The sequence below is a fragment of the Poecilia formosa genome, unplaced genomic scaffold (genome assembly GCF_000485575.1).
Source record: "Poecilia formosa unplaced genomic scaffold, Poecilia_formosa-5.1.2 Scaffold279, whole genome shotgun sequence".
Classification (NCBI taxonomy): Eukaryota; Metazoa; Chordata; class Actinopteri; order Cyprinodontiformes; family Poeciliidae; genus Poecilia; species Poecilia formosa.
In genome coordinates this window covers 248415-269458 of record NW_006800218.1, presented here as the reverse complement: position 1 = coordinate 269458, position 21044 = coordinate 248415, and the positions used below count along the sequence as shown (strand labels likewise).

Sequence of the window (21044 nt, the reverse complement as noted above, 5' to 3'; positions counted from 1 at the left end):
CTGCTGTTCAGCTAAGCTGTTAACTGGTATATATCGCGACATATATTCATCTCGCGATATTTTAATATTAGCACACTAATCAGTGAGGCCTCAAGGACGTCTACGAAAACACTGGCCGTTCGTTGCATTGCATATTTCATTACAGGTAATTTCATGACCGTAGTTTGAAAAAATACGTCAAAGTTACACGAACTCCTCATTTTGTGCAATTAAGGGGAAAAATTTAGGATATTTATATGTTTTAATATTAGCGCGGTTAGCTTAAAGAGTTTCTGAGATAGCCGAATATATGCTAGTCTTGTCATGTGCAATTAGCTTATTAGTGAGAAAACCCGAGCGGCTTTTTGTAATATTTATGGTATTCTGGTGGATAAAGCACTTGCTGAAGGTAAATGTAGCTTTTCGTCAAACATATGCTAATACACCCAGTGGAATAAAAGTTTAGTTTAATATTAGTTGTCCTAGCTTGCACGTCAAAGAAAAGTTGTTTTAAGCACATTCATTGACTAATTCACGAACTATGTCGCCCGTTTTTTAAAGGAAGACTTCACTTATTTTGTCTCTAAAATATAACCTATTTCAGCTTAAGTTATAATTTAAGCTGAATGGCTCCACAATTAATTTACAAAATGTAATAAAAAGTAGTACTTTATCAGAAAGAGTCACATGCTAGGCGATGTTTTCTTAACACTTTCTATAAAACTTCTGCTTTAAAAAAAAACACAGATAGTAGAATAAATCCAGATTATTTAGCACACAGTGTATTATTGAGAAACCCTTATTGTATTAATTAAAGCTCAGTCAAAAATATGTCTCTTTTTTGTTTGTTTTAATCCAGACCACTTTACACCAGGTGTCATAAATGTGGTGGAAAGTATCTAAAAGGACATGGGTGGAAGGGGATGAAAGACTTGTTGGAAAATGCCAAAGTCTTAAGGCTAGTTTCCTTCTAAATACAAAAACATTTCCCATGTTCCAATGCATAATAAGAATCTCTCCTACAGTCAGAATTGTGACCATTTAAGTCAAAAGTACTGGAAAGCTGACAGTTGTAAATTAAACAGTGTTCACAAAAAACTAAATCTTATTAATAAAACTCATGGTCATTGAAAAAAGTAAAAATCTATATCCAAAAGTAGAAGCAATTTGTCACAAATTACCAAGTTTCTATTAATCTATTACTCAACATGTTTATTTCAGACGTGTTAAAAACACCAGATGGAACTAAATTAGTTACTCTGGTCCCGTTACAAGCCCAGTTAATCAATAAATAGGTATCAGAAATTAATAAAACTAACTGAATTGGGGGGGGGAAAGCTAACTAGAGTGAGTCCAAAAAGATAAATACACAATTTAAACATGGAAATGACACAGCCAATACAACCATTAGCCAATTTAGTCATGGCATTAAAATGAAGTGAACTAATTTAATCTTGTGTGGAAGCATGGTTTTCACAGCTGAGCTTGATTTTAGTTAACAGGTGTCAAAATACTGTTCAAAATTTCTCATTTTTGAACTTTTACAAATGGATTTAAACCTTTTCTCATTAAAATCTCTGTTTTAGTGAATCTTTAAACAGTGTAGCACTATCCCATTCACACTAGCCTTTACTGCTGTAGTTTTAATTATGTACATGGTTTGTGAGAACACAAAATTTGCTTCCTTTTGTATTTTCATAAACAGAAAAAAGATGCCACAGATTAGTGTTGTGAGGTGTTGTTATTGAGCTTTCAATAATAATATGTGTATTTATTGACAGAACTCATGTGCGGTGGTTCAGGTTGCTAAATAAAACCAGCTGAGGAGACGTTTACCGAACTGCTGAATCCAATTTGAAGTCCTTTCAGGCTTAAACCCAAAGCACTGTGGAGTTTCTAATTGTCAGTGCACTTAATAAACTCAAGCTTCAAACTTGTTCTCCAACTACAAAAGTGTGACACTGAAGGGCTTACTCATCAGCAGGACAAAAACAAAAACATCCCACCCGCAGTATTATTATTATTATTATTATTATTATTATTATTCTTTTTTTTGACATTGCAAGCTGAAACGTAATCCCTCATCTGAAACTCTACAGTCCCCCGTGGGTGTCTGGCGGATAATTAGAATTTTTTGCTTCATTAGATATGCCTGTGTTTCTTAAGTCAGGTATTAATATCCTTCATCACACAGCGTTGGGGAATTCCAAAACCTAAAATAGTGCCAGCTTCGGATCACGGCTGCCCCCGTCAGCCCACTTCTCGGGCTCGTCCGGCTGCACACGCATACCAGAAGCGGTGGCAGCGCTATCGCATAGACCATGGGGGGAATTCCGCTCGCCTCAGACTGCAGCGCGTGCGCCGCTTCCAGCAGGAACAATAGTGGTGCCGGGCTCTGCGGCAGGTGTAATGTTTCAGGGGAGCAGGTCAAAGTGCCTCTGTCTGAATGGTGCATAATCACCATTATGTGTAGTACAAATATTCAGCATTATGCAGGCTGACTTCTTCACAATGGATGTGACTTCAAGAATGGCTGCCAGCAGGACTCCTCCTTCTTTTCTTCCCCCTGACTGGGTGGCCACATCTCAACCCTGCACATCAACTCTGACTCTGTTTGCTGACTGCACACCTTTTTAAAAATAAATAAATAAATAAATAAAAATAAATAAATAAAAACTACAAATTAAATCGCTTTACAAAACCTGTTTACAGAATTGATAGTTGTAAGATAACTGACTGACAAAGATGTCTCTCTTTGCAGACTCAGGGACCCGTCATCTCTGCTGTCCTGGAGAGAAGGCTCATTATTTACTACTATGAGCCAGCCGGGACAGACGGCTGACTTCTTCAGTCAGGATGTGTTTAACCAGTTGTTTGATATGCTGGACCAGTGAGTGAATATTATAAAAAAACAACAACAAGAAAACATCTGAATTATCCATGGGAATTGGTGACTGAAAGTGACTTTTAAAAATAAATGCCCATGAACAGTGTTCTTGTTTTTGTCTTGCTAAGGTCTGCCATCCATTCAGTCCAGCCCATTGAGCTCAACTTCACCGAGAGTCCGACTGATGGCTCAGCGGGGAACACCATTCAGATCAGTATGGACTGCATAACGATGCATGAGCCAGACGACATGGTTTCTGTGAGTATGTTGATTTCACAGGAATGAGTTTAGCTATTTTTGACTCTGTACCTGCTGTCTGAGATTATTTGACTGAGAGATGTAGAAAAGCAGCAATAATGAAAAAAAAAACAAACAAAAAAAAAAACTACTACAATTTTAAATATGCACTGCAGCAAATCAGGTGATTTTTCCAATAGGATACAACAACAGCAGCAGTGTTCAAATCTATTTTTGGATCTCTTAAAGCTGCAGTTTGAACTTTTACAAAATATTTTTTACATCTTCAAACTGTCACCATGTTGTGACAGTTTGGTATGAAACAGACAATCTGTGAAAATTTGATCTCCCCCACCTCCTTCCAGTGCTACTATTGGCATCTGAGAAAATCCACCACTCCTGATCAAAATCCACCAATCAGAGCCAGGGTTGTATCACTGTCAATCAAGCTCATGCATGTGCTGCTCAATGTGCTAATGGTGGAGAAATAACTTACTGTTCCAGGAAAACTGTATATCCACTGTCATTTGTGGCTGTGCTAACTAGCTTTAGCATTTGTAGTAGGCTATGCTGTAGCCTAGAAGAGAGCAAGTTGGAGGGCGTACACAAGGGTGATTGACAGCGCAGCACACTCCTCCTGACTCAAATTGGTTGTTTCTGATGCAGCTGTGTATTTGATCATAAATTATCTGTTTTAAATTATACTGTCACAACATAATGACTATAACAAGTATGTAAAACATATATATATATTTTTATGAAAGTAACATTCTGTAGCTTTCAGGCTGTGACGCCATCAGCCACATAAACAGTGTAACGTCTGTCTCTTTACCCACCATCAGAAATCACTTTCAGTATGCCTCACTAGAACTTTCAATGCTAAAGCTCTTTCTGCTTTCAATGTTCATGTTAGCAGTGGAATTTCTTTGGGCCCAGTTGTGTAAATGAGGATCTGAGCTGAGCTGTGAGAAAGCCGGTTTATCTGACCGTCAGAGATGTTGTCAGGAAGGATTTTATCTCATCTAGACTGAGCTGCGTTTAACCTGGGTGGCCCCCCGGCTCCTGAGAACAGTAGATCACAAACCGCGTTCATGGTTGGATGGGCACTTAGATTGTCACATGATCCCCTCCAGTCTGAAAATCAAACTAGGCTTTATTAACGCTTGTCACTTTAAGCATAATATCTTTTCATTTAAAAGAAATACATTTAAAAACTGTTTAAATTTTACATTTTCATTGTTTCTTTCTTTGTCTGTCCTTGTCACACATGAAGCCTTAATGTATACAGTGCCTTGCAAAGGTATTTATACTCTTAACCTTTTCACATTTTGTTAAGTTACAAACACAAACTGCAGTTTAGCACCCTACATAATGTACTGGATAACTGTGAAGGAGAACCAAAAGGAAAGTGAATTTCACAATTTGTTAAAATTTCAAAGATTTTAACAAATAAAAATCTAACAAGTGTTTGTGTAGTAAGGGGTCTATATGATATGCTTATGACATTCTAAAAATAAACAAGTGCAGCATATTTCCCTTACAAGTCACATGATTAGCATACAGAGTCCTCCTGTGTGTGATTTAATCTCAGTATAAATGCAGCTGCTCTGTGAAGTCCTCAGAGATTTGTTAGAGAATATAAGTGAACAAAAAGCATCATGAAGACCAGCAGACGGGTCAGGGATAACGCTGTGGAGAAGTTTAAAACGGGGTAGATTATAAAACAACATCACAAGCTTTGAACAAAAGTAACTAAGTATTTAAGAGTATGGTACGACTAGGCCTGTCGCAATAAGCAATAAATCAATTAATTGCATGATAAGTTAAAATAAATTCAATTTCCATTAACATGATTTAGGTTGTTTCAAGCAACCATATTATAGTCTGAGACTAGCAAACACAAACTTACCCTTTCTAGCTAGCTAGCTTTTTGTTTGCTCCCATCATGGTTAATTGGAAATTTATCACCAGTTGGCGGGACAAAGTTCCACATTTCTGTGGAGATGCAGGTTTTAAATGTCCATCATAATGGTCTTAAAAATATCTTAAATTTGAGATGGTGAAACCTAGAGAAACCCTGATAGTGTTGTTGAAGGATGAAATCCATTTAGATCTCATTTTAGTTGTCAAAGTCTCCACAGTGAAACATGGTGGTGGCTGCATCATGCTGTAGAGATGCTTCCACAAGAGCACTGAAGCTGGTCAGACTTGATGTGACGTTAATTCAGAGCGATCCTGGAAGAAAACCTGTCAGAAAACACTCATTACTGGCGCTCATCAGAACAACAATCCTCAATTTGCAGCCAGGACTTTTTTCCAGATCTTACTTTGAAAGAATTTTGAAAACTGTATAATTTTCCTTCTGATTTACACTATTCACTTTGCACAACTTTGTGCTAGTTTGAGCTCAAATTCCAACAAAGTACATTGATATTTTTGGTTTTATAACCAAAAATATGACAAAATGTGAAAAAGTTTTTTTTCTTTTCAAATCACAGTAAGTTAGTAGACTTTGTCCCTATTTGCACAGAATAAGCAAATAATAAATAAACGACTCCCCAATGTCTGCTTTTTACATGTTGCATTCACACAGGATCAACAACACAGACAATCATTCTATCAATCAACCAGCCAAATGTTATTTGTGTAGCAACTTTCAGCAGCAAGGCCTTTCAAAGTGCTTTACATCATAAAAAACCCAAAATACAAAGTCATATACTTGAACACACAGTCAACAACATTACATTACTATTGAATTATTATAAGTAGTATGTAGTTGCTTCATAAAACTAGAGATACACCAATCCAATATTAATATCTGTATTGGTCTCAACATTGAAACAAATTCTTGATCAGGTATCTTGACAATCTGTCCGATCCATAAGGGCTGATCTATTCAGTCTAGTTCTATGCTTTGTGCTCTGAGCAACGTAAGTGATTATTTACGTATTTTACATTATATCTAGAAGTCATATTTGCCCTTTCTGAACCATTTGAAAGACGGTTTGTTGCAGTTTTTTTGCAAGGTTGAACAAAGGAACAAACCCAATGGTTTTTTTTTTTAATCAGTTTCTTTATTATTTATTTTCCATTGGCTGTTTTACTTCTAATTGCACTGACTGAACAAATTAAAGTTGTTTTTACATGTTTAGCCAAGCTTGTGAAGCTGTTGATGTATTTAAATGTGCTGTACTGGTGCAAAGTTAGGAAATAAATTCGTAATTCACTACATTTATGTCTCAGTTTCTGAGAGAGAAACTTTTTAATTCAATTCAACACTGTTTTTCTGTATTGGATCGGTATCAACCGATACTAAACCAAAGATATCTTTAACGGTATTGGAAGTGGATCGGTGCATCCCTTGAAAAAATGAATCCCATACGAATAGAGACACTTTCACTTATAGAGAAATATTACTATTCTTACAGGTTTAGTTTCAACTAAATTGATGAAAACATAAGTTATTATAGGACATATTTAGATGTCCTATAATTATTTAATAAAGGATGCGCTACATGATCTCGCCTGCGGTTGACCTTTAATGAGAGACATTTACTTGTCGGTTTTGCTGCTTAGAGATGGTGTGTGTTTTCCCCTCCCTGTGTTGGAATGTCGTTGTCCAGCCAGAGAGGGAGAAGGAAAAAAAAACACAGCAAATAAAATTTCTGTTTAAGGAGCTGAGTGATGTTACCCCTGTGCATCCCCCAAGGGGGCGTGTGCTCTCTTGAACCGGTGATTAATGGCCCCACCACCCACTTTCCTCCACTCCAAAAGAGGGGTGTGGCTCAGTGATTGGCACGCCAGCAACTTAGGGAGCATCCGTGGCAGCCTGCCAGTCACCAAGCCACGGCTGTTATTATCAAGTCTGCTGTGATTAAAAGCTGCGGTGGGCAAACCCGACCTCACCTTATCCCGCTTCGTCTTCCACTCATGAAAAGGTGTGCCCCCTTTTTTTAAATCTCTGTCTCTCCACTCTTATGCCGCTCAAACACCCCGGGGTGGGAAACTATTTGTGTTGTAGGGTTTGTGTTTAATCTGAAATTCCTTTTTATTCTGGATTTTCTTTTCTATAGCTTCAGGGCAAGAATTTACCACAGCACCTGCCTCTCCTGCAGAGGTCTCCGCTCCCATCTATCAGTGCTTCTCCAGGTAGAGGTGGGGGTCGGAACAGAGAAGGTGGTGGTGGGGGGTGGAGGAGAAGATTGAATAACATGAGGAATGTAGCAGGAATAGAGGCTGGAGAGAGGCTCTGTCCCGGCCCAAACAGCTGATTTAACCAAGAGATAAAGCTCTGATCAGCTGTGCGTGGAAGATGCAGCGGCTAAGCTGACAGAATGAGGTCCTCTTCTGTCACAGGTCAGAGTTTAAACGGCTTCACCGCGGAGTAGCTCAATCGACACACGGCGTCCCATAGATCTAATTACATGTTTGTGTTGGGGTTTGTGCTGTTTGGCCACACCTCTGCCGCGCCGCCTCCCCCCTCGCTCTGAGCCGGAGCGCAGGAACGTTTTCTACGCCATTTATAAAACTGAACAAAGCGCAGCTCTTATCCTAGCAGTATAAACTAATGGTGAAAGCTACTGATACATTTCTATTCACTCTTCCTTAGCTGTTTGAGTTTTTTTCCTACATTTTACCTGGGAAAATAGAAACGAGGCCAACCACCTTAATTTTGATATTATGAAAGCATCGTGGAGCACAGCTTGACGTTTAACCTGGATTAGGAACAGAACATGATGGAGAGTTTTAATGCTCCGCCAGTTTGCCTCCGGCGTGTGAAGAGGTGCTTTTAAGGCGCAGCTGTTTGTCATAAGATCTTCTCAGAACAGAACAGTCCTGTCACTTATTTTCTAAAATGAACTTTTTTAAAATGTGAAGAAAGTAACCGGAGGATATTTAAAGGCTCAAGTACATATTGTTTTATGAATTTGTATCCAGCAAGTGTTCCTTCTGCATAAATGTTCAAAACATTTATGATTCAAAGGCAATTTTCCTAACATTTACTACAAATATAGCAAAGTTCATACTTTTGATTGATCTCTTTTAGGGCTGCAATTAACAGTTATTTTACTAATTGATTATTCTGACGATTAATCGTATAAAAACACTTTCTGCAGATATTTCATTTCTCCACTCCAGCCTTTTTTACACATTAGAAATACATCAATAGATGCAAATAAAAAAGTATATATTTTTTGAATAGTAAGATAAACATTTTGTTTAAAATGCAGAAACAGTGTTCCTTTAGTAAATGCTTGATCATCTGTAGAAAATGATCAAGAATGCATGTTTGCTACCAATCCTAACATCAACATGTGTAGGGCTGGTCTAGTTTTTGGATTAACCAGTTAATAATTGGATAGATTTTTTTTTAAAAATTTATTTATTTATTTTTTTACAGAATTTGAACCAAGTGAAGCTAAAATTACCGCTTGAAGTTTTGGGTAGAATATATTTTCAGACAAAGAACGTTTTATTTATATTTTTTTTGAGTCTCTATACTCCAGTTAATGATTTATCGTTTATTAAATTAGTTGACAATTATTTCAGTTGTTGATTCATCACTATTAGTCCATTATCTCGACATAGACCAATGAGAAGTCTTCATTTTCTACGTGTTTTTTCAGGATTTGACTTGCCAATCATCAGCGGAAGTTGAATAATGTCTCTGGTTTGACTCCATCCTTCTTTCTTCTGTTTATTTTTTTCTTTTTGTTTTGTAGAGTCTTTAGACAGCAAAGACTAATTTGTGAGGTTTATGGTCAATTTGTCCAGTTTTTAAGGGATTTACACTAACAGTCTTCCTTGTCACAGAGGTCAAACAAATGCAGATTTTGCTCTCTAATAAACCAAACTGTGTTTTATTTTTAGCCAACAGATTACAGGGAAACCGCTGCTCTAAAGCAGATTTAAATGGAAGAGCTGATTTGAAGGATCGCCACCCAGGTGATGCTCCATTGAGCGCTTGCGTCTGTCAGTCGGGATGAGAGCTTGCTGTGTGTTTAGGTCAGGTGTCTGTGCCTACCCAGACACTGCAGCTTGACACCTGATACTAAACTAATCTGGCCGACTTTAGGAACAGGCTCTTAAAGAGGAAAAAAACTTTAGAAAAGCCTCTTTTGTCTGAGCCCCTGGATTTGCTGATCCCCCTGCAGATCCTATATAACCATACATCCTTTCACACTGTTGCATTTCATTTTGCGCCGTTTACGCTGACCTTTAATATCTTACTGTTTATTACACGTATAAATATATATAAATGTGATCTAATTCAAAGCTTAAGGTATGGTTGAATGGTGACTTGTCTTGTGGTACATTATGCAGAACAAAGCACCTCAGATTAAATCAGACAGCTAAAGGTCCGGCAGCATGAATGAAGCCACTGTTTTCTGCAACAAACACCAGGTACTCTAACTGCATTTTACAAGTCTGTGTTGTTTCAGCTTAATTAGAAGTTTGTTTAGCTAAGCTAGTTGTCTCCCTCCAAAGCGTCGGCTCGGCCCTCTGGATTGAGCTCTTTCAAGTGTTGATTTTTCCCTTTTGTATCAGGCTGACCTGCAGGCCTGTAGCCTCTGGCTCTGAACAGGGTGTGGTTGCTTAATAGGAGACGCTAAATTCACATCATAGGTCTGCTTAGGTTTTCAGATAGCTTCAAATCACTCAGCCCACATGACCAGAGCGTCTGCCCCGCTGGCTGTGCAGCAATGCGTGTGATTTGTGTCCCACTGACCGCTCTGCTCTCTAGGCGCTGTGTGACTCCACTGCTCAATCTACAGCTTAAACTTTTAATGCTGAATATACCAGTCTGCAGATTTTTATTGTTTCTTTATTGTAATCTCATTTTTAGCATAAAAGAAAATCTTTCTTTTTTTCTTTAAAAGGCTTTAGAGTTTAACTGAACACCAAAATATTCGTCGCATTTAAATCCTGAAAAAAATTGAAAGCTTCTGCTCACGTTTTTAATTATCAGGAACTTTCATTTGCATTGCTTTATCAACAGTGAGCAATTTCCCCCCCCCACCCAAAGGAATATCTGATTCAAAACATGAAGCAAAAGGCACCTCCAACTCTCTCTTCCACTGATTTATATAAATGTTAGAGAGTTAGCAGATGTGACTAGCTGAATTATCTAGCTTCTTCTCTATGTCTCTGAGTAGTTGTCTTAACCTTGCGTTTCCAGTCAACCCAGTGCTGACAAAACAAACAGACCCTTTGATTTCTTTCTTCATTTTTCATGTTTCCACTACAAACTGTGATATATTTTGTTCAAATTTTATTCAGTAGTCCAACACAGCATTGTGCATATGAAGTGGAAGGAAAACTGTTTTTTACATGTTTTTATTTAGTCATCCTGCTGGATGCTCACCTTTCACCCTCAGTCTCAAGTCTTTTTCAGCTTCTAGCAAGTTTTCTTCTTTCAAGATTTAATTTAATCCATTCCCCTATTAATTCTGTCCAGCTTCCTTGTCCCTGCTAAAGAAATGCACTCCTAGCATGACGCGGCCAGCACCGTGCTTCATAGAGGGAATGGTATATTCAAGGTGCTCTGTTAGATTTCCACCTCGCATTTGTATGGAAAGTTCAAATGGCTCATCACTTTGATAAAATGCAACTAACATTATTGTCCAGTCAGCAGATTCAGACTCAGAGTCTGTCGCTCCTCCAGAGTTAGGTTTGTAGTTGTGCCGCTCTTTCTGTTTTCATACGGTTGATTGGATGGACAATACTGAATGAGATGGAATATCGTTTTATAACTTCACTAATTTAATCTTCCCCACAACTTCACTGTCTGCTGAGTTCCTCGGTCTTCATGATGCTGTTTGCTCACTAATGTTCTCTAACAAACCTTTATTCATGTATATTTATCTATTATTTGGACTTAGATTGATTCCATTCACTAATTTGCTGCCCTCTGAAGACAGTCGCTCTGTAAGAGTAAGTATAAATGCTTGTCATAATTTTGAGATTTTTGCTCACAAAAAATTGTTAACCAATGTAAGCCTGCTGCAATAATCAATGAATTGCACAATAAATTGAAATGAGATTGTTAATTTCTAATCTGATTAATATTTTTGAAATTTTATTTAGAAAGAGTTCATAATCCATTGTACTGATGGTTTCATTTTTTTATTGCATATTTAAAATATCTTCCAGATTCAGTGTTGTGTTCTTTATAAAATGAATATTTATTGGTCCTTGAGAGGGCATGGTTGAATTATTATGCCATTATTAATATATCACTTAAAAATGGACTCAGAACAACAATATTATAGTTTACTGGCACAATTTGTCATCCAACAAAATTTGTTGTGACAGCGAGTCTAAGCGCTTTCATTCTCTTCCTTCCACTTCTCAGTTATGCACTAATCTTTGTTAATCTGCCACTGATATTTATATAGCGATGCAAAAGTAGAAACGTTGAAGGAGCGTGAATTCCTTTGCGAGGCAATGCATAAAATATGTCCTGCAAATATTTCCTTTTCTTGTAAAGCTCACAAAAATGAAAATGAAAGAAGTCAATTCCTCCCAATGACGAGCGTTTGATTGCCAGAGATTCTGGAGAGCTGCAATCCTGCTGTCATCACCAGTACAGGACCTGAGAAACAATGCATGTTTCCAAAACAGATCTGCTGCAGTCATCTCTGGTAGATACAAACAATCTGCAGGAGCCACATTGTTTTCCCAAAGAGCCCCCCAACCCCTCGACTGATTACAGGATGGAGAGGAGAACAATTCATATGCAAGCTTTACTCTCTTCCAGTCTGCAGCCTGCTGTGTTTCACTCTCATGTTTACATGTTCTTCATTATCCCCCTTATACAAACGTATTTTGTTGCTATGCTTTAATGCAATTCAATATTTAATTCCCAGAGGGAAATTAAACAATAGATGTCTAACATCCACAGGAATAAATATCCTTAATGGAATTTTTTATACACATACTTTAAGTTAAACATATTTAATCTGCGTAAGCATCAAGAAAAATCCCGAAATGAAGTTGATTTGCAGCAGCTGACTTTGCTTCTGCTGGATCTGAAGTTACAAAATCGAAATAATTCCCTCCCTCCTCTTCCAACGTTTACCTCGGAGAAGCTCTACCAGGTAGACTCAGAAGGCTCTTCTTCTGGGGATGGGTGTGGAGTGTGGAGTCAGGTATTGGACAGGTAGCTGCAAACCCCTCCCCTCTCCTCCAGAACTTATAAACCAACTACCCATAGATCCCTGAAGAAGCTCCCGCTCGTCTACTTTGCATCCGTAGTGCACATCCACTCCTTTCAGAGAGAGAAGGAGAGATTTGTGAAACCCTGGATCCAGTGGAGCAAACAGCAGCAGCTCTGCTCAACCTCAGCGCCAACATGTTGTACCTGGAGACAGCGACCACCAACTCCTACAACGAGGTAAGGCCAGCCAGTCGGCCCGCGGGTCCAGCTCCAGATGTTGGACCTCAGCATCGTTGAAAACACGTTAAGAGTGTAGGCCTTCTTCTTTTTTATTTATTTTAGTTTGACTTATTAAATCCTTAAAAATCATTTTTGGTTCTTGGTGGCTGAACCAAAACATGACAAATGAACTAATGACTTAAAATCTGGAAACGATGCCAACAAAATTATTCGCCATTAAGATTTTTTTTCTTTTTCCCCCTCAGAGGTTTTATTTTTATATACCAGTGTATGTTTGTGTGGATCTTTGTGCAAAGAGACAGAGCAGAGGAATGTAAACACCTGAAAACCTGTTTGAATCTTTCGCTCTTGTGAAATGGCTGCTGTCTGGCTGGGCACGGCCTCAGTCAGGGGACGTGATTTGCTTTGTGTCGGGTTGTTGTTAGGCGGGCATTTTACATGGTGCAAAAAGCTGTTTGTTGTACCGTTGGATGCTTTTATGGGCAGACATTTGTCTGCAGATGGTGGTTATCAAAATGGAAACATGGCAGAAGTAGATGAGAGCAATCATGAAGATCGTGAGGTTTTATTTATTGGCTTCTTGTACATTTTACAAAATGTCAGCATTCCTACACTATTTAGTTCTGTTAGAACTTTAAAAAAACTTTTCATTTAAATGGGAATAATATTCACTTTCCTAAAAATAATGGGTCAAGTCATTTAAAAAAAAAAATAAATAAATAATTATGGCAAAAAATGCTTTGGACCATTTAAGGAAGGTGACGATGTGTAACGATGGACATTTATGGAGCAGTTTGAAAATAAAACTCTTCCTTTTTTATTCCTCTGATAGAATAAACATAAGTCATGCAAATTGTTAGTGCAAAAACACATTTTAGAAGACCAAAATATCTGGGGCGAAAATAAATGTAGCTCTTTTTCTGTAAGTTAGACATTATAGACATTATAAGGTGTTGTTTAAAATCACTCATTAATCATTATGTTCGCTACCAAACAAGATAAAACCAGAAAAAACGGGTTCAGGCTCCCATCATCACCGCTTTAGTCTAAAACTGTCGATTTTCTGTCACCAATCCTCTGACCAGTGCAGAGGTTGACTGGTTGATAGATTCTCAGATTGCAGGTTGCAGATAGCAGGTGTGTCACGTCCCTGTCTTTTAAGTTGTAAAGTGGTGGTGGGAGGTGAAGGGGGCTGGGAGAGGGGCTTCTTTAAGTGGTGTCCAGCTCAGTACCTGCAGCACACGGGGTATCGGGTTGCCCCCGTCTCCAGTCTCCAGGGAGCCGCTGCGGTCATTAGAATAGGGCTGGCCAGGCGTTGCTGTTTGGTCCAGGCTCCTAATTGCTTTAATGGTATGTTGATGTAGATACAATCACCTGCTCTGCCCACCCCAGCAGGTATGAGGTGCAGATAGACCTGCACACAGGCCCCCACCTCAACACCCCCAGCCCCCACCCACACCCTGTTGAGCCTTTAATGCCTCCCACCCCTGTGGTCACTCATCACAGTCCCCCAGATGCTCTTAGACCCCGGCCCAGGGAGCATGGAGGGTCACCAGAGAGGCTGGAATGGGAGTTATTCCCCCCTCAGGCTAGGTCTGCTCTGGCTCCTGTTGTCTCTCAGGCCACCAGTCTGTTGTAAAATCACTGCTGGACCAATAAATACACCAAGAAGAGCACTTGTTGAAGTTTGGGAAGAAATATTAGAGTTTTGACATGTAATGGACCAACAATCCCTATTCAGCTCTGGCCAGTTAAAGTGCAGTTTAGTTTATTTATGTAGCTCATACTGAACATGCATGACAATTCACAGCATTTCAACCCATTCCATCTGATTCTAGCTATCAAACAGTACATCATTCTCAGTTAGAAACTTTTTTAAACCACTTGGAATAACTATCTAAGGAAACCCAGCAGGTTGCACCCTGGAGGAGTGAAGGCTTGCAGCATTCACTCCTCCTGGACTAGCACAATGCTTGAGTTATTAGACCAACCATTCATACAGAGCGTGTAGCGATGACAGTAGAGAGGAAAAACTCACCTTTAACAGGAAGAAACCTCCAGCAGAACCTGGCTCAGTACGAGCCACAGCCGACATATCTGATTTTAGTTTGGTAACGTTAAATTTTCTTGTGTATTTAAATCCGATTAGATTTTTTGTCTTCATTAAACTCATCAAAACTAACAGCTTTCAACTTAAGCACATTTAAAACAACTTTGATTCAGCATTGAATTTTGCAAATGTTATGTTTGATGAAAAAAACCATCAGAGCAGGATGAAGTTAAGCCTGTGATTTTTTTTTCATTGCTTGGTTCAAAATTTATTTCTATCAAAGGACATCTTTATTGTCAACATGTTTTCTGCTTTACATGTACGCATTGAAGTAAAACAAAGTTTACATCAGTCAGCTTATACGTATGTATCAAAGTGTTGCATTGGAAAACTGGTCGGTGCATCTCTTGGTTTTCCAAAAAAGCCATGGATACTTTAATAGCATCTGTCATTGGCTTATCAATAAATACACAGCAGAATGGAGCAGAGGGTAATTTAATGTGTTAGTATGCCATACCAAATGGGAATGTGTTGGCCCTATCAGTACCGTCTAATTTAGTGCTGCCAAGTGTATTCCAGGTATTCCTGATATGTGTTGTGCATAATTCAGATTCCAACATTGCAGCGAACAGGCAATCGCTGTAAAGGTCAGTGCTCTTTCTTTTTTCCCCTCCTGCCATCCTGAAGCAGTTCCCCTCAGTCAGCGTTCATCACAGACACAGAAACAGACCTGAAACAGTCAGCCGAACCCTTCAGCAGCTTTATTAAAGGCCTGTGAGGATGTCAGGACTGCTGATTTACTCCCAACATCCCAGTGGCCCAAGCACACTGTCGGCCATAAACGGGAGGAATTTTTAAGAGCTGCTAAAGTGGTTATTAACCAGTTACTGTATTTTAGTGGAATGAGATCTCATTAAAGGAAGCAAAGAGAGGCAAAAAAGTGCCTTGCACAAGCCCTTTTTCTTTTGAATCTCCCACTTCCAGCCAATTAAACATGAAAACCCGATGAGCTCAGGTGAGACTGCTAACTACCCAATTATGGGTTTGTCTGCCGATTCTCATCTTTGATCCTAATATTCAGTTGGGCCATGACAAGGATTGCTTGGGATTGTGCCAGACACTCTGCTTTCTGTTTTTTAGCTTTTATCTGTTTGGTCTCAGGCCAGCATCAGGTTTATTCCCCCCTCTTCTGATCTTTCTTTAGAATAATTCAGGATTGATAATTGGTGCCTGTCACATCCCCCATGGCCGGCCCTCCTGCATCAGGTGCTACGGGTGGCTGTGTCATCTCACTGCCTGAGCGCCTCGATGGGAGTTGCACCACAGTTCAAAGGGATTGCTCTGATATCATCGTCAGTCACTCTCACATACGGGAAAACGCCGCCCAAACAGGAAACTCAGCCAATCAGGGACCACCCTTTTTTTAATTACATTTATGCAGAAAGGGTTGGTTCACTAATAACGTATCTAGCTTTGAAACGAAACCGTTCGATCGCATATTTTTCTGCTGTTTTCAGATCACAGGGACTCTGCAGCCTATTGAGTTGAAGCCCTCCTAATGCGTATGTGTGTTTAGTCCTTTGTGAGACGGTGTGTGTGTGTGTGTGTGTGTGTGTGTGTGTGTGTGTGTGTGTGTGTGTGTGTGTGTGCGTGTTTCCAAAAAGCTGGAGGATCTCCAACAGAAGGAGATTTTCTTTCAGTCTGAGTTTCTGTCCTCCATTCACTAAACACTCGTCTCCTAACACCTGCATGACCGCCATAATTGTCCTGCAGAAAAGCTTCACATGAACTCTGTTGTCATAGTTTCCGGAGGGGGTGATGTGGAGGCTAAGTGACCCTCATCCAAACAGCGAGCCTCTGTTGCTCAAACACATCCAGGTTTACTCAGATGACCTCTTTCAGGTGTGTCAGTCTGACTCTTTCCTTCGTCTCTGCCTGAGTCACAGCGCATGGATCCATGAGTAATAAACACGGCTCATCGATTTCTAAATCCCCTACTTGGCTATCCGTTGTATAAACCACGTCCTCCCTCCCTCTCTCTCTCCCCCTCTCTCTCTCTCTCTCTCGCTCTCTCTCACTCTGTGTGTTTTGCTCGTCACCTGGCACAACACTAACACCTGGCAACGTGGTGGGTGTGAGGCGGACAGCTGTGGTCAGCTTGAAATAAACGAGAGGCCCCACCGAGAGATTAATGGCCCTCCGACGAGCGAGACACAGCACCTCGTCCAGGAATGTGCCATTTATAAATGGAAAGGAATGGGGCGAATGGCCTGGCTCTGACCCAGGCGTACTCTCCATCCTGTCCGAAGGCTGACATTTGAATTCCTCCTGTCGGGAGAGTTCGACCGATGGAGAGGAGATAATTTAATAGATTATTTAGATTTAAAAAAAAATAAAAAATTTCTGATTAATGAGGCTAACCATATTCTTTCTATTGATTTTTGTAGGGTTTAATGAAGTCCATATTTGTAATTTTTCCCCCCCCCAATTTTCTGTTTATTCTAAATCTCTCCACTTCAGTGTCAGATCTGTTTATGTTGTGAGGAACAACAGGGTTTCCCCATTAAAACCTGCTACCTGGTGGTAGGGGCACTAAGTCGGTCCACTGTGTTTTTGTGACAAAAATATTTAATAGGTTACAAAAATTCAAAGGTACAGGAGCAGGCACCATGAGCAGGAAATAATGCCATGTGAGGCCAGCGGGCAGGAGCAGGGACGACCCAATTGGTGCGGATCCCCAGTTCACTGAGTCAACTGTAAACCTATCACTGTTACTGCCACAGAAAAAGCTATTTCAGATGAACAACACTTGGCCTGGTGGCCCACCAGGCTTTGATAATATACTGGGGGAAAACCCTGAGTCATCAGTTCTTCCCTTTTTAGTCGTGAAATGAACAAGACAAAAAAAAAACATCCACTGTAGTTTCTGACCACATTCCTTTGTTTTGTTCTCCCTCTCCATCATTCTGCTCATTTCCTCTCTAGTCGCAGTACACGAACCTGGGGCTCCTGAACAGCATGGAGCAGAACAATGGTTCGACCTCCACCAGCCCCTACAACAACGAACACGCTCCAAACAGCGTGACCGCCCCGTCACCCTACGCCCAGCCCAGCTCCACCTTCGACGCCCTGTCCCCGTCACCGGCCATCCCCTCCAACACAGACTATGCCGGGCCGCACACCTTCGACGTGTCCTTCCAGCAGTCCAGCACGGCCAAGTCTGCCACCTGGACGGTAAGAGTCCCATCCGTCCATCTCTTGTTTTTGTTTTCACTGTGGGACCTTGCTCTATTCTTCTGAAGGTTTCTGCCTGCATCACCAAGGTTTGATAAAGTTACAGTTTGAAAACGACACAAATTTTCCATCATAATCATCAGTAGGCCTGTATCGATAACATATTCTGCGGGACGATAAATCGTCCCAGTAATTATTGCAATAAACGATATTGTTGTTTTGAGACCATTTTCAAGTAATTTATTGTCACCTTCCTAAAGTTAATTTTTGTCAAAAGTGGTTTTGTGCATAAATCATCTTTTGACAATAAATGACTTGGGTATTTTAGGAAGGTGACAATACTGATCATGACATAAGTTCACCTTCTCAATGACTAGTAAACGTTTAATTTTGTACAAAACGCTTTACACTGGAACTGGAAGACATTTTAAAAATCCAAACTCAAACACAGTAACCAAAAACGATTTCAAAAAAGCGGTAATAAAGCTCACACACACCGAAACCATAAATACAATCAGTTCAGTTTGAGGCAAATCCAGGTAAGTTACTGATAACTGCGGTAACCAAACTCTTAACATTTGAGCTTTTTTCACTCTTTTCCTTTCTTAAAATCTTCTTTAACAACTGTATTTCTTGACACATCCTTCAGTTTTGTAGCTTTAGCTTTCAGTATCAGATGCTAAAGGGAACCAAAGCTTTAATGTTCTAGCTGTCATTGTATGAAGCAGTTTTTCAGGTTAGAGGTTAAAGGAACTCTCCTTTTACGTTTGAACTCCTTATCCGACTCCTGATGCTCTAGGCAGACTCAGGTGTACGTTAAAAGTCCTGAATTGCACAATTACATTTGGCAAGGAAGGAATGTCACTTTAGATGTATGGCTTCAAATCACGTCTGAACCTCAGGCACTTCTAGTTAACTCGCTGACAGGAAGGGAGGGGGTAGCATCACTCACCACAGACAGCGTCACCACCCAAGACATTTACAGCCCTGTCCTCAAAAGTAAAACTTTCAGGTTAAAATCAATTCACTTCAAAGGAAAATGAGCTTTTCTCCAAATTTTTATGCTATTTATTTTTAGTTCAAGTTGGCAGACGTAACTTTTTTTAAGTCTTGGAGCTCTTCCAGAAGTTTTTGTTTGTCTTTTTTTGCTCCTCACTTTATCACTCAAACAGAACAGTGGGACCTAACTCAAGGAATGAATCATTGTTTTGTCTACATATACAATATATCTTAAGTAAGACGTTTCTTTAGCAGGAGCCTTTTGAAATGACCTGAATGATAGTCGTGGTTGTAAAAAAATAGGATTTAGGACCTGAGAGCCAAAGCGTCTTTTTGTAGATTTTCAGCTAAAAACTGATTCCAGAAAATCAATGTGTCCTAAACTACTTCTCTCTACAGAGAAAGGAGAGAAAATATGTTTTGTGTCAAACTCTGAACAAAAAGCCCTAAAGATACAGTTTAAATTGCAGTTTGCTCTCATGTGTTGACACTCCTCTGGTGGGTTTGGGGGATCTTTTATGCTTGAATGAGTCTCAGGTCTGTGACTATGGTGTTCTTGAGAAGTTTCCATTTTTTGTTCCTTATTCTTGTATCAAACATTTAAAAAAAATCTGAATTTCTGAAACATTAAGTTCTTTTCTGCACCAGTTTGTATCTAGATGTTGTCCTTTGTCTTTGATCTGCTTCACCGTTCAGCGTCTACCTTTTCTATTGTTGTGGCTTCTGAGTCATCAATGAGACTCACTGGAGTTTTGGCTTCTAAACCATCTTAGAATTGAATCACAGATTCAAACTCTTATTTAAAGAATCTGTGTTAAATATTTTGTCCACATTAAAACCTTTACTTATGTTTCTTGACTGCTGGTTATTTCCATTTTCTGTCATTCTTCTGAACCAGGCAAACATTTTGCCCCTTTTTTTTCACATTGCAGTTGTGTCAATGTGACAAACAAAATGTGACAGATATGTGACAGATAGACATTTCATCATACATTTCCTCCCTTTTAAATGTTTTTTTTGTTTTTTTTGTTTTATGTTTCTCTCTTGTTTAAGAGAGAAACATAGTGATATTAATCTTAAGTAAATATTAAGGATACTTTCTTCAACACCAATACAGATATCTGAAGTTTAGTATTGGCAAATACAGAAAAAAAAACAGACATAAAAGTACTGAATTACAAATTTATTTGATAACTCTGTACCAGTACAGCACCTTTAAATAAACCAACAGCTTCACAAGCTTGCTCAAATGGAAACAACACATCTTTAATTTGTTCAGTGGGTGTAGTTCAGAGCATATCAGCCAATGTAAAATAATAAGGAAACTGAAACTGAATATGTTGACTAACTTGATCAAACATGTAAAAATAAACGGCAACAAACCTTCCTTCGAATGGTTCAGAAAGTGCAATTAGGAATCCTAAATGTATTGTAAAATAAATAATGTAGAATGACGTCACTCTGAGCACAAATCATAGAATTAGACTGAATAGATCTGTCCTTATGGACTGGGTGTATTATCACTTATACACCATCTAGGATGTTATTTTCTATGGCTGGACCAATATAGATATTAATATCAGATCTGTCCGGAAAGCTCCAGGTCGGTCCATCTTCATTACTTCCTCATTGGACCGTTAAACTAGCTTATACTGATGTACTAATGTGAATCAGTTTATTTCTTTTAATGATTTTTTTTTGTGTAGCTATGAAAATAATCATATTAATGCTTAAATCTCATGTGTATTCTAATTTAATTGTATATTGTGCTATGAAGACTTCATATTACATCTTGTTTCCATTCATTGTGGTTCTGATCCCAACAAAAACATCTGAACCAACTCATTATGACTAAACTAAAATAACAGGTGACCTCCTGCTGGTAGATACTAAGTACTGACATTATTGAACCAATTGTCTTAAAACACACCATAGGTAGATCATAAAGTGTTACTTTAACTCACAGACTGACACCGTGAGCACGAATGTTCTGGACTAAAGAGTTTAAAAATAAAAACCTAAAGAAAGATTGAATTATTATTGTTGACATAGCGGCCTCAGTTCACCCTAAAGTTGAACAAAGTTCACCTGTGTTGACAAAAGTCGTAAACAAGCGGAATCGTTGCTCCAGGTGCGGCGATGCAGCTAGATGTCACCGTGTGACAGTGAAGCCACACAACCAGCTGCTCCTGCTCTGGTTGTGTGTGTGACAGGTCTGAGGGGCAGCTGTTGCATCACCACTCCACCTGTTTGCTTGT

General features: G+C 39.2%; 1 protein-coding gene across 7 annotated transcripts in view; it reads left to right on the top strand.

Moving 5' to 3' along the window:
- Positions 1-21044, top strand: part of tp63 (tumor protein p63) — a 40622-nt gene that overhangs the window by 2994 nt on the left and 16584 nt on the right. For 4 of the 7 annotated variants that reach the window (XM_007571358.2, XM_007571357.2, XM_007571361.2 and 1 more), the window contains exons 2-4: positions 2741-2869; positions 2995-3124; positions 17539-17787. In XM_007571358.2, the coding sequence (XP_007571420.1) occupies positions 2741-2869; positions 2995-3124; positions 17539-17787 (508 nt within the window). Of the gene's footprint in view, positions 1-76; positions 146-2740; positions 2870-2994; positions 3125-12215; positions 12501-17538; positions 17788-21044 lie in introns of those variants that run through there. The other 3 variants (XM_016681378.1, XM_007571359.2, XM_007571360.2) reach the window with 3 other exon arrangements.